Source organism: Gallus gallus, chromosome 7 (genome assembly GCF_016699485.2).
Source record: "Gallus gallus isolate bGalGal1 chromosome 7, bGalGal1.mat.broiler.GRCg7b, whole genome shotgun sequence".
NCBI classification, from domain to species: Eukaryota; Metazoa; Chordata; class Aves; order Galliformes; family Phasianidae; genus Gallus; species Gallus gallus.
The window spans coordinates 7,004,863-7,018,798 of NC_052538.1; the positions used below are offsets into that span (position 1 = coordinate 7,004,863).

The following is a 13,936-nucleotide window of genomic DNA, read 5'->3' on the forward strand; positions in this document are numbered from 1 at the left end:
AAAAGAACACATTAAAACAATTTCTATAAGTACGCATCCTAAAATAGAATTATTAGGTTCACAAAATTTTGTCTCATCTCTAAATATGAAATATTTTCCAAACTTAGAACATGCACTTCAGTCTACCAGCCACTGAGGAGCAGAGCAAGTTGTTCAGCTGATGCACTGTACTGCTTTCAAAAGTGCAGGCCTGGGGGGATCCTATGTAAGATCCAGTCACTGCCCATCCTCCTCCAATTCATTTATGAAGCTATGAATTTTTTGGATGCATTTGCCTACCTTTCTTGTTAGTGGAACTTCTATTGGCACAGGGATAAGTTCTGCCAGGAGACATCCATAGAACGCCACCATAAACATAACTGGATCACTATTAGGAAATACAAGAGCTACCTACAAAAATACATTAGAATAACATGAAATGCTTTTTGTTGTCATTTGGGTGGCACGTTTTTTTAAATTGGTGGGACAAAAATGTCACAGCACTATCCAGGTTCACAAAATAGGAAAATAAACAGTGCGAGTTGTGATTATATATAATATTACAAATCACAGTATTACAAAGCTGGAGGTGCTCCTCGCTCTCTATTTTATCCATACAGATGACCCCAAACAAACCTACCCGGTCTCCAGGCTTTAGCAGTGGTTCATTCCTACTGGTTAGCTTGTTTAGCAGGGTATATGCTAACTTCAAGCTCCGACTCCACAGTTTGCCTAAAGATGAGGAAGAAATAAAAAAATAAGAGGCTTAAATTGCAAAATTCAGCCAGCAATTGAAAATATCTATATACAAGCAAGCTGGTTGTATTAGAACAGAATTAGCAGTTACATTAGCAAATACTGAGGAAAATCTAACTGCTTGGGTTAAAAAACAAAACCCAAATCTTGACAGAAATTTAACTGAAATTTAAGAAACAGGTTAGGAATAAATGCCATATTATGCAACACTGTGAAAAGCCAGTTTGGTGCTCTACAGCTTTCAATAACACAGAACAAAGATATCCAAGCTTTTAAATTAAAACACAAAAATCTAGCTACTTATTGTAAACAGTAAAAATAAATAAAGAAATAAAATTCTTTAATACGTAGTTTTCAAAAATAAGAACACTGATAAAAAAAAATACAGCTGTTCATAAAAAGCTAAGCAACACCCAATCTCTTCCACTGAAAATGACAGATCAGAGCATGAAGAGCCTAGGGAGCCACGCTGTGGCACACAGTGTGCCTTTGGAACACAGTTAGCTGCAATGGGGATCACACTTATTTTCAAAAAAACCCAACAAACTCACAATTACTGTAATACTTCTATTTCACTGGTACAGGAAAGTCTTGCTTCCCATAGTACTAACCTTCGTATGATCCTCAAGTACAAGTTTTTTTGATAAGGACATTCAAGAAGACATACGCATGCTAAAACTTTTTAAGAGTGCATTAATCATTCGTTACTTACTCCTAATTTTACAGCAATTTAGTTTTAGCTTTATTTTATAGGTTTTTTTTAAGCAAAAGGACACAATTGTTTGAAATTTATAAACAGTCACTTGTAATGAATCAATGCTATCTATTTTCCCTTCATAAACTTTATTTTTTTTCGTACACAATGAACTTTTAACTTGCATTTGAATAGCACTCTGAAAGGATCTGTCATGAGCTTGTCTGGTCCTCCTAAGTAAAGCCAACCATTCATTCTACAATGAACATCAGCTTCTTTCTTACAGTTACCACCAATACCAACCATAGGTAAGTGTATAAACAGCTTTCCCAGTTGTATCCAATGCAGTAAGACAAGGGGCTTTTGGCTGCGTAGTTCCCCATCGTTGCAAGGCTGCCAGCAGAGAAGGTGGCCAGTTGGTCACCACACCGACAGGTTCACCTTTAAGTACATTCATCTGATTTCCTTCAGGCTTTGGTTGATTTGGGTCAGGCTGTTGCACTAAAATCAGAAAACAGTGAAGTGGGTGAATGCCAGTCTTAACCAAATGAGCAAATTACACTTAAGACTGTTCTACAAACCATACTCATCCTGCCTTACAGCTATCAGTGCTTCTCCCCTGCTTTACGATGATGCTAACTTAATCGTCTGTTTGCTTCATAAAAAATAATCACCTTGTAGTTCTGATTCCACATTGTTCAAAGAAGATGGCCACAGCAACAGAACTTCAATCCTGAGTTCACTCTTTTTTCCCTACTGTGAGACATTGTTTTCTACTGTTTGTTCTGCACATCTATTTGAATGAAAGCCTACACCAAACCAAGAAGCGTTATCAGAAAGAACGGCTTCAATGCCAATCAGATGTACTCTCACTGCACCAAATTTTCAACAGCTGATGAAGAATGACTACATGGTTCTGTAACCTAATAATACAAATCAGCTGAAATGCTCCTGGTATTACAGAGTATTTTGCTTGATTTCATACACTTCAACGTAAGTTTACCTGAAAAATCTTCAGAGAAAGAATAGAACAGCAAACACTTCACACTGTAGAGCATCAAATAAACAGTACAGGGAATCTAGCAGCAACTGCTGAAGATACAGCACTGAGAACGAAATTTTCATTTACTCTTTAAGACTATGAATGGAAAAAAAATATTCTCCAAGATTAAATTATGCTGCTGGTTTTAAAGAAGGCCAGTTTTGTTTTTTCAAAATGCTTTGCTTTTTGTCTTGACACACACATGCAAATCAGAAACTGAATCAGCAACTAAGCAGTATCTGCAGAGTATGTAGAAGCACTATTGTTTTGTGCAGTAGACACATAACACTGCACAGTGTAATCTAAGTATTCCATTTCTCTTAACCTGTAAAATCACAAAACATTCTATACTCCAAACAGAAGATATTAACATACATGCAGACAATGTTAACGTAACAAATTCCATTTATAAGTAACCCTTCTCATTTAAGTAGACTTGGACACTGATCAGCTAAAAGACATCTTTTTAGAACAGGATGTGGGGGTTGTGCATAGAAAACAAGTTGCCTGCAGGTAAACAGTAGTCATCACACTGGCCCAAACTGGGCTGAATCAGGAGATTTTCCAAAGCAAGGGAGGAATGTTGAGTATAAGTACACACAGCAGGAGGGCTGAGTTGAATATTGTGCTTCACTTTCTATACTATGGAAAGAATGGTCATATGCTATCACAATTCTATCATGATTATTGTTTCTCTTTAGGAATTAAAAAGAAAACAACACTTGCTAAGCTGTATCAGTTCTTTCTTGAATTGCTTACACAAGAGTGAAAATTCTATTTAAAAAAAAATAACCTTCTAGTAGTTCTTCAAAATCATCAACAAAAAACTCTTTCAAAGGTGGGCGCTTTGGTCTTTTCAAGGTATTTAGAAGCTGCTGGATTTTAGAGGACACTCTGCTATTCACTGGGACACCTGCCAAACAGAAAGGATGCATTATTTACCATCTATTAATAAACACACAAATACATTTTTCCACATTGCTGACAACTTCACTCCAAGCTCAGCATAGATTTCAGGTGGAAGCGTTATTCAAAATGCATAGCTTGTTTGGGTAAAAAAAGCTTTAAACAATAACAGTTTCATATATGGCTTACAATGTGAAGTTTTCATAATGGAGGGCTGCAGCAGGAGTATGGGCTCTGTACACAGATCCTAGCACTGCCTCATGTCAGACCAGAGATGGCTCCCACCAGCTCCAAAAGGGAACCGCCGCTGGCCAGAGCTGAGCCATGAGTGGTGCTGGCTGTGTCTCTGGCAGCAGATTTAAGAAAGAGAAAAATGCTGTGTAACAGCAGCTGGGAGAGAATGGTGAGAAATGAGAGAGAAGCAGCCCTGCAGCCACCCAGATCAGTGCAGAGAGAGGGCAGGAGGTACTGTAGGCACAAACCAGACCTCCATGGGCAGCCAGTGGAGAGCTCACAGTGCAGCAGGGAGATGTGGCCTGAAGAAGGCTGCAGCCCTATGGAGCCCCTGCAGGCGCAGGTCTCAGCCTGGAGCCGCTCCCTGTGACTCGACTGCTGGAGCAGTTCCTGCAGGATGGAGCCTGCAGTACCAGAGCCATGTAGGAGCAGTGCCTGAAGAGCTGCAGCCCATGGGAAGCCCAAGGAAGATCAGTTCAGGAAGGATGGCATCATCCCATGGGAGGGAACCCACAAGGAGCAGAGACATAGAATGACTGTGGGATAGTGGCAGAGATGAAGTGCTGTGGGCTGTGCTGCTCAGAGGGAAGATGTAGGAGACAGTGGATGGGAGAGAACGGAAGGCATTTTTAGTTTGCTTTTAGTTTCTCATTGCTCTAGTCTGTTAGCGACAGGCAATACTATATTCAGCTCCCTGCGCTGAGTCTGTTTCGCATGTGATGGTAATTAATGAGGGATGACCCTGTGCTTCAGTGGCAGAACACAGGAAATGAAACAGCCTTTCTTTTGCAGACTAACATATGCACCATACTACTGCAAATGAGGAGTGGGCTTTGGAGGAAGCATGGTACATGACAGGTGTCAAGCTCAGTTCTGCTCATTCAGAAAAAGGGACACAGATGGTGGGAGGTTTATAATACAATTACCATCTCCAGTTTCCAAAATGCTGCTGTTGTAGCCTTTGGGAATTCCTCGTACTGATGCTACTTGTGGACGCTCATGATGCAAGTGTTCCAACAGACCAGTGGTTACATCAGGAGGTGCTGAGTGGTTATCTGTATAAATGTGAGAAAAACAAATGAGCCCATCAATCATGTTAAGATTCAGTGCATCCAATGTTGCTTCTTACAGCATTTTTGCTGTTCTCTTGTTTTTAACAAAATTGTCTTCTTTAATAAAATCATAACCAAAATCTTAAGGGGGAAATGAAAATGCTGCACTGAATTCTGAAAGGAACCGCTTTGCCTTCCCAGAGCAGAAACGAGCTTCACTTAATTCCAAAGTGATCCAAGGAAATTTGGGTGTAAGTAGAAAGATGGGTCACTCATCACTTCAAGGTGAAAGCAAGGACACCTCTTATGAGTAAGCAGCGCATGCCTAGAAAGAAAGGTTGCCTCATCTCCCAGTGAAAATGGGGGCACCTGAGGTCTAATCACTAAGCTGGAGTTTCTATTCTAAGTCCCACAGGATGAGAAGGTACGAAAGCACGAGGCTTCAAAGAAAGGAACTTTTTCCCCAGGACAACATCAAGCACTTACCTAAGTTCTGTATGCAATAAGAGGAAGACTTTTTTATTAAGAAAAGCAGATTTAGATTTACAGTGTCAAATGCAGTGAGTGTATTTAGGCCTGAACACATCTTGAGGGTGATAAGAGGAATGTAATTGCTGACCAGAAATTTATCATGTGTAGTTTCTATGACCATTAAGTTTGATTACATCATCCTTTTCCTTTATTAGCCTTTCTTACCACGTTTTTCACAGTCAGTGTATCTGTGTATCAACACCTCCCATTCTGTGGTACAGATCGTCCTTCACAAGCGGTACTAGTGAGAACAGCTGGGTTACTGTAACGTGCACTTACAACACTGGTGTAGATGTCAACACTGAACACACTTTGGTGCACCACTGATCAAAAGAGATAAAGCATAGGTCTTCCTGAGGCATGATGTGGTCACATACGGCCTGATATTACAAACTGTTTAATGTCAATGATGTGTGATACAAGCAATTAATACTTAACCGTTTTGTAACATCCATGTACATAGGAGAAGCAGGGCAATTCTCACATTCTCATGAACTCAAAGTACTGAACAATCACCCTGTAACAATCTTAAGGCAAAAACTTGCATTGCTTGAAACTGTACCATGCTTCTGTATTACAGAAGAACACTAAGGAATACTGCCATTAGAAAAATTGTGATCTACTTTATGGAATGGTTTTAAATGCAATCACAGGTTAAGAAATTTAAGTATAGGGTAGAAGTGTTGAAGTAAGGAACATCTGAATTACTGATATCAGGAATTGCAGACCTGAAATATTCAGAATCCTAATGGATAAAAATTGGATTTCAACAGGAAAAAGCTTATACACAGAATGCTGCGCCATGCTGGAAAACTGCATGGAGTCATAGAGCTCACCAGTGATAGCCCTTGAAGAATTTTTCTATGGCAGAAATTCTGCAGCAAGAACCAAAGCCTGGGGAGACACAGTGCTGTGAAATATGTAATATTCACCAACTCACATTTAGGAAGTGATTAGCCCTAGGGTAACAAGTGCTTATAACTCTGCTCACAGATTTTCAGAGCTTATAGATAAACAGCTGTAAGCAGTTTTAGTGGGATTACCAGAGGAAAACTTCTCATACTTTCTAGTCATCAACACTGCAATGACAAACCTTTTATTAGAGAGATCTTTCATGCCAAGTATTAAGCAGGACCACAAAATTCTTTCATTTGGGTAAGATACCAGAAGGACAAAGTATCACTTGATTTAACAAATGTTGGATTTAAAACCAGTAACAATAAAACATGACAACTGTGTGTAAAACCAATCCATATGATCACTTCACAAGGTTTACAGAAAGCTCGTGTATTCAGAATAAACTGAAAGGCTCTTGATAAGCACTATGCAGCTTTCATTTATTCTTTTAAACTGTATTAATTCCCATCTTTACCAAAGTCCCAAAACACTGACTTCATAAATCATACTTAATAGGGAAGGAAACATAATCCAAAGTACCTGGACCCCATAGTGCATCATTAGCCCACTGTATTTACAAACCCTGGATGGATTATTAATGAGTAAAGCTTTCATTCCTTTAATATACTAGCAAGAACTATGATCAGAGATGTAACTGCAGTGTGGCTTCATCAGTGGAAATCCTCAAAATACCATTCTGCATAGAAGATGTTGTCACCACTAAGCACCAAGGTGGCCCACAACGTTAATCTGTGGCATGCACTTGATGTGATGTGCATATAGGTACATATATCAAAATCACAGCAGAGAATAAAACACACATACACTCCAGGAAACTTGGTGCACATGTAGTCCAGAAGCCATACTTAAAGTACAGAAGTTGAAATGCTGAAAGGATGTGAGTTTTTCCGTGTATATTCCTGTTAAAAAAAAGCACACACATGCAAGAATAGATTTTTGAAATATAAAAGTTCTGCAACTAAATGCACAGAAAGTAACGTAGGGAAGAAGGTATTTGGAAACACTTATAGAAGAGCTGAGTTCAAAGAAATCACACAAAAAAGGAGAATGTTTGGGGAAAAAAAAAAGAACATTAACAATCATCTCCATCTGAAAATGAGCACATAAAAGAGCTACATGTGGAGACACTGCTCTACAGCACTCAGGTATCTCACAACCATCTTGCAGCGAAGTTTCATACAAATCAGTGTCCCTAACCTAGAAGTGGGATGCCTGGGGTGCTTATGAACTACTTCTCCGCTGCCCACAGCTACTGTGTTCTATGCAATGAAGAACACTGATCTTCACACGTCTGCCCTGGGAAGACAGAATTCCTTCGGTGCATACACAAGGAATAATTTCCATTTTCAGAACTTATGCTCAGATGAAAATCATGTTAGTTTCATTAATTATATAGGCATTCTACTCATAAGCCCATGAAAATCCATGAAATGAGTCTCTCTTGCCTAGAGATACTGTGACAAAGCACAGAAAGAGAAATGGGGAGCGGCCAAAAAATCATGTGAACACACTTGTGACTTGGGGACTAAAGTTAACTGGATTCAGACTGAAGTAACTTTCAGTTACTGGTTAGAAGAGACGGAGACAATAAATGCAAAGGGTAAATGAAGTAACCCAAGAAAAAACTGTATGAGATACAATATAGAAAATTAAAAGCGAGGCATAAGAGAACAGTCTCTAAGGAAGAACCTTATAATGAAGATTTAAACACTATAGAAAAGCCCTAACCTAAGCAAGAAGCTGGGTTAGACACAGATTGCTGTACCTCATTTCATCAATTTCCAAGATGAAATTGAGTAATTTCAACTTGGAAATTACTCAATAAAAATGGTCATTTTAAATAAGTTTATTAAATTCTACTGGAACAACAATAAAACACTGAGAGCACACTAACCCAGCTACAACTTAACACAGGATCCCTAAGCCATTATTTCCTTCCTTCATTTTCTTCTATAGTAAAACCTTAGAAAACTTGTTTCAAACACTCACAATCTCCTGTGGAGATAACACAGCAATCATAGTTCAAATACCCACCAAATATCCCTGCCTCTAGTTAAGAAAAAGAATTCATTGGATCATTAGGCTGGAAAAGACCTAAGATCAGTCAGTCCAGCCATCAACCTATCAGCCCATGCTCACTAACCATGTCCCTCACATGGGATATGATAGATGAGCACTGGGGAAATGTTCAAAATACCAGAGAGCAGCAGATGCATTTCCGAATTGCACTCTTAAGTCTTTCAATAAACAGATAACACGTCAAAGATCACGATCATCCATCTTCCCTGATACTTCACAAGAGCTAAGGTGGGAAATAATCCACAGATGAAACAGCAAACTTTAAGAACAACCTGACACACTGCTACCTGTAGACACATTAAAGAAAATATTACACTAACATAATAAAAGGCCCCAGTAAGAGCAGATACTGCTCTTACTTTTATCGATGAAAGACAAGCAGCTTAAACAGGATGTATATTTCTATTTGACTTGATACAGTACCATAACCTTGCACTTCCAATACTGCAGCCTATTGCTTGGGAATTTAATACAAACTTAGTATAATTCCTCCAGCATATGAAAACTGTGAACAGTTATTCAATACACAAAGTATAGAATATTTTGATAAAGCGTAATATTAGAAATATTTAAGAAAGATGGGTTATATATTGCAGAAGTCAGTACATTTAGTGAGAAATTTTAAAAACTTTCATTTTATGCTCTAGGACACACAAAAGACCTCCGCTGTGAAGGTGTTCCAGTATTTATTGACAAAAAAAGCTGCAATGTAAAAACAGAGTAAGCAGGGAGCTGTGTCAGGGGAGGGACAAATGGGGGTGAGGAGAAGGCTGTGCCCCAGAGAGCAGTGGGCATGGAGCAGCTCCCAGGGCAATGGGCATGGCCCCGAGCTGCCGGAGCTCAGAGAGTGTTGGGACACCACTCTCAGCCATAGGGATTGGGTTTGGGTGGTGCTGCATGGGGCTGGTGGTTGGACTGGGTGATCCTTGTGTGTCCCTTCCAGCTATAACTCTGAGCTTTTAACAATCCCTGATCCTCCTTCCTGATAGAAACTACAATTACATATTTATTTCTCTTTACTGAAATTTCAAACCATTCCACTGTATGCTGTTAAACATCTAGCTACCTAAGTGCTGGACTTTGAACTGTTATTTAAGCCTTGATATTGCATACAATTTTCATTATTAAATACTCTGGATGGATAGATCTTAAGAAGCTGGTTGTGAAATTTGATCTCTATACAGCTCAAGATATTCAGCTAACAGGTTGCTGTGTTACATTTTACACATACTATTCTTATCTTCTAAGTTTTTACAGTTATGATGGAATTTCATTAACAATCTTATGTAAACTTCAAAGGTTAGTCATCACTGTATTTATGAATTTTAAGGAGATAAGCATGATCTCTATGAATCCATAATGTAAATTCCAGACCATCCTCAAAGATGAGGATAGAGCATAGAACTACTCCATTTTACTTATACCCACTAAGCACAATAAATTTCCTTCTTAAATCAGATTTTGAGGGCAGCGGACATCAGTGGCTCATCCATATTGTTCCAGTGTCTCCTGTACACTGAATACTTCCCAGTGATCCAGCAGCAACATTCGAAGTCAGTAAGAATAGTATAAATAAAAGTTTGGGAAAAGAAAGATGAAAATGTAGATTTCTTTAAAGGCAGTGAAAAGGTCACATTTCATACAAACAGGAAAGTTCTTGCTAACAATAAAACCACAGAGCAGAAGAGCCTACGTTTATGGATGAAGAACTGATGAAGTACAGAAAAATGAATAAAGCTAAATGCTGCCCGTGGCTTTGTATGACACTTTGCATGACATTTCAGTGTTTTTCCTATTTGACCTAACCTGTTCTCTATAGAGAATTAGAGAAGATTGTATAGTCTGTGCAGGCATACAGCACCAGGTAAGCAAATAGTTGAGTATGAGAACTGCTGGAACTCTAACCATTCAGGAACAGTACATGTGATACCTACTGCACAGTACTAGAAACACAAGGATTTGAGAACATACTGCTTTCAGCTCTGGGGTTCACAGTACAAGAAAGACATGGAGCTGTCTGAGTGGGTCCAGAGAAAGGCTACAAAAGTAGCCAGAGGGCTGAAGCATGTCTCCTACAAAGACAGGCTGAGAGAGCTGGAGCTGTTGTTTAGCTTCCCATGCAAAATGCAGAAGAGAGAGAAGACTGGGGAGACCTCATCATGGACTTCCAGTACCTACAGGGATGGAAGAAGGGGAGGGATTTCTTTACCAGGGAGTGTACAACAGGACAAGGGATAACGGTTTTAAATTTAAAAAGTGCAGGTTTAAGATTAAACAAGAAGAAATTCTTTACTCAGAGAGCAGTGAGGTGCTGGCACAGGCTGCCCAGAGAAGCTGTGGATGTCTCATCCTTGGAAGTGTTCAAGGTCAGGTTTAACACAGCTTTGAACACGGTCGGACAGGGTTGGAACTGGGGAGGCTTTAAGGTCTCTTCCAACCCAAACCATTCACTATAGGTGAAACACAAATATAACTTTTTTTCTTTCTATACTATACTGGAAAAAAGATAAATTATTTGAAAAACCTAGACTACTACTCCTCTAGGTCCTTCCCTATGGATTTACATTATTAACCGTCTGTTGTACACAAATAAGTCCACAGTCAATTTTCACTTGACTGTGTACAGAAACAATATAAAAAACCTTTGCACAATGGAAAAGATGGCTTTTCTCCCTCCCTGCTAAATATCCCACAAATAAAAAAAGGAACAGAAAGTTCTGGACATTCAGTGTTACAGAGATTGAGACAAAACTCACTCATGAGAATGGTGCCTAAGGACTGGAAGAAAGTCAGTGTCACTCCACAGTCTTCAAACAGGGTAACAGGGAGGATCCAGGCAGCCTCACCTCTGTACTTGGAAAGGTGATGGAATAACTTGCTCTGGATGTCATCTCCAAGGACTGGAAGAAAAGGAGGTTATCAGGAGTAGCCAACATGGATTCATCAAGGGGAACTCATACTTCACCAACCCGGTAGCCTTCTAGGATGTCATGACTGGCTGGGTATATGAGGGGACAGCAGTGGATGTTGTGTACCTTGACTTAGCAAGGCTTTTTACGCTGCCTCCCACAGCATCCTTGTAGGTAAGCCTAGGAAGCATGGGAAGATGAGTGGACAATGAGATGGACTGAGGACTGGCTGACTGGAAGAGCTCTGAGGGTTGTCATCTGGAGGCAAAGAGTCAAGGTGAAGATCTGTAGCTAGAAGTGTTCCCCAGAGGTCAGAGCCAAGTCTGATCTTCTTCAACATCTTCATCGGTCAGCAGGATAAAGGGATGGAGTGCATTCTCAGCAAGTTTGCTGATGATACAAAGCTGGGAGAAGTGGCTGACACACCAGAAGGCTGTGCAGCTATTCAGCAAGACCTGGACAGGCTGAGAAAAGGACAGAGAGGAACCGGATGAGGTTCAACAGTTTCAAGAGTAGAATCCTACACGTGGGGAAGAATAACCACACACATGAGTACAGGTTAAGGGCTGTCCTGCTGAAGAGGAGCTCTGCAGAGAAGGTGTGCTGGTGGACAACAGGTTGGCCTTGAATCAGCAATGTGCCCTTGTGGCCAAGGCGGCCAATGGTGTCGTGGAGTGCATCAAGAAGAGCACGGATGGCAGGTCAAGGGAGGTTATACTCCCCCCTCTGCTCTGCCCTGGTGAAGCCACATCTGGAGCACTGAGTCCAGTTTTGTGCTCTCCAGTTCAAGAAAGGCAGGGAACTGTGGGACAGAGTCCAGCTAAGGACAAAGGCGACTAGGGATCTGAAGCATCTCCCTTATGAGGAAAGGCTGAGAGACCTGGAACTGTTCAGCCTGGAGAAGACTGAGAGGTGATCATACCAAAGGGAGTCTATCAAGTGGATGGGGCCAGGCTCTTTTTGGAGGTGCTCAATAACAGGACGGGGGGCAACAGGCACAAACTGGAACACAGGAGGTTCCATATGAACATGAGGAAGAACTTCTTTACTTTGAAGATGACAGAACACTGGAATGGGCTGACAAGAGAGGTTGTGGGGTCTCCTTCTGTGGAGATATTCAAAATGCACCTGGATGCTTTCCTCTGCAATCTACTCTAGGGAACCTACTGTAGCAGGGGAGTTGGATTAGACGATCTTCAGAGACCCCTTCCAACCCCTACGATTTTCTGATTCACACGTTGGCTTACCAGTACTTCTGTTTTTTCACTTTAACTCCAGAATAAAGGACAAACGTTATCTTGACAAATTTTAATTACAGGAAAATCACATTTCACTTTGACATCTAGCTTTTTCAGTACCTCTAATTTCATAAACTTCTCAAAGATTCCAGGTGTATTTCTAGGCTTTTAGATGTTTATCAATTGAGTCACTTTTGAAATCCATTGCATAATGCTATCTACTGTCTACATGTAACATTACAAAGCACACACCAAAAACATGATCCCTTTGAAATTCCACTTTTTAGATCACTGAAAATTTAACTTCAATTTCTTGATAAATCAAGCATTTTATCAAGAGAACGCATGTTCAGATCTCCTAAAAACTGGTTTGATTTAAATTAAATACATACGTATCATACATACCTGGTCTGCAGATTGTACATGTTAAGGCTATTTATGGATATCTCCTGGTGGAGCACAGCACGTACCTGACTTCTGCATTTAGCTCTGCTTTGGGATTTTAATTCGATTTTATTCCAATCACACAGGGAGTTCTTTACTAACCTAGCTGGATGTGTGCCATGAGATCTGCAAGCACCGTGGCAGCAGCGGTGGCAGTAGCAGTACTGGAAGCAGCAGCAGGTTTCCCTCCTGGATGAGATGAGGTGGAAGATGCAGAGGATGAGGTGGACGAGCCCTGTATAACCCGGTTAAGCCAGGGCTCTACGTTGGAATGGCTCTGGAACCGAGTGGAGGTGATCCGCCCTTGCCGACGCAACGAGCCCTCATCTTCTGATGCTGACGATGTGTCTGTGATTAAAATAATGATGACAGGCATGTAATGTGGGAATGACCCAACAGACAGGAACATGAAGTTTTTCCATGTTCTTTGCATAGCATTCTCATGTGCTACACATGAGATGCAACTACTAAGCAAATGGTATCTTCATATGCACTAATTCTGTTTGTTTTTAGGGAAATGCAACAAATTCTATGTGTTATAACAAGAGCACCTTGAAGCGAAGTTTCATTTATGGCCTATACTTGGAAAGACAATGCTTGAAAAAAGCTTCTACTTAAGATATTAATATACTTTGAATCATGCTAAATAAGCATACAACCCTTATGGAATATTTCTGAATAGACAGATTGGAACTTGTCCTGTCTGAATAATTTCCATCACTTTTTTTTGTTGGATATATTTTCTTTTTTCCTTTTCTTTCCTCTTTTTTTTTTTTTTTTTTAATTTGTCACATTTAGGTTCCTTTGGAATTTTTTTGACTACTTACTAAAAAAAGGTACAGTGTCAATGAAAGAGATATTTCATGAATCAAAGAATAATTAGAAGGAACTAAAACCCATGAACTTTAACCACAAGCTGATATTAAGATGCATAATATGTAAATGCTTAGAAAAACATGTTTTTATTGCAGATGTACATTTGTTGCTGTTAGAAGCCTAATAACCATTTATTTACCATCCAGTTATTTGCAGCTTTTCTTAAGTCTCCCTTTTGCATCCAGTCTCTCTTACGTGCTCAATCAATAAAATAAAAAGGTCTTTTAAAATGTATATAAAATAATTTCAGTTCACTTGGAGTCAAAACTAACAAAAGT

General features: G+C 39.8%; 1 protein-coding gene across 11 annotated transcripts in view; it reads right to left on the reverse strand.

The window, feature by feature from the left end:
• Nucleotides 1-13,936, reverse strand: part of DIP2A (disco interacting protein 2 homolog A) — a 112,315-nt gene that overhangs the window by 36,625 nt on the left and 61,754 nt on the right. For 8 of the 11 annotated variants that reach the window (XR_001467364.4, XR_001467365.4, XM_004942550.5 and 5 more), the window contains 7 exons: nt 12,885-13,130; nt 10,948-11,091; nt 4,538-4,666; nt 3,265-3,384; nt 1,733-1,930; nt 620-711; nt 280-390 (listed from right to left, as the gene is read on the reverse strand). Coding sequence is in view for 9 of the 11 variants with exons in the window: in XM_004942550.5 (XP_004942607.1) it covers nt 280-390; nt 620-711; nt 1,733-1,930; nt 3,265-3,384; nt 4,538-4,666; nt 10,948-11,091; nt 12,885-13,130 (1,040 nt within the window). In the remaining 2 variants the exon portion in view is untranslated. The remainder of the gene's footprint in view (nt 1-279; nt 391-619; nt 712-1,732; nt 1,931-3,264; nt 3,385-4,537; nt 4,667-10,947; nt 11,092-12,884; nt 13,131-13,936) is intronic. The other 3 variants (XM_001234675.7, XM_015289225.4, XM_025152471.3) reach the window with 2 other exon arrangements.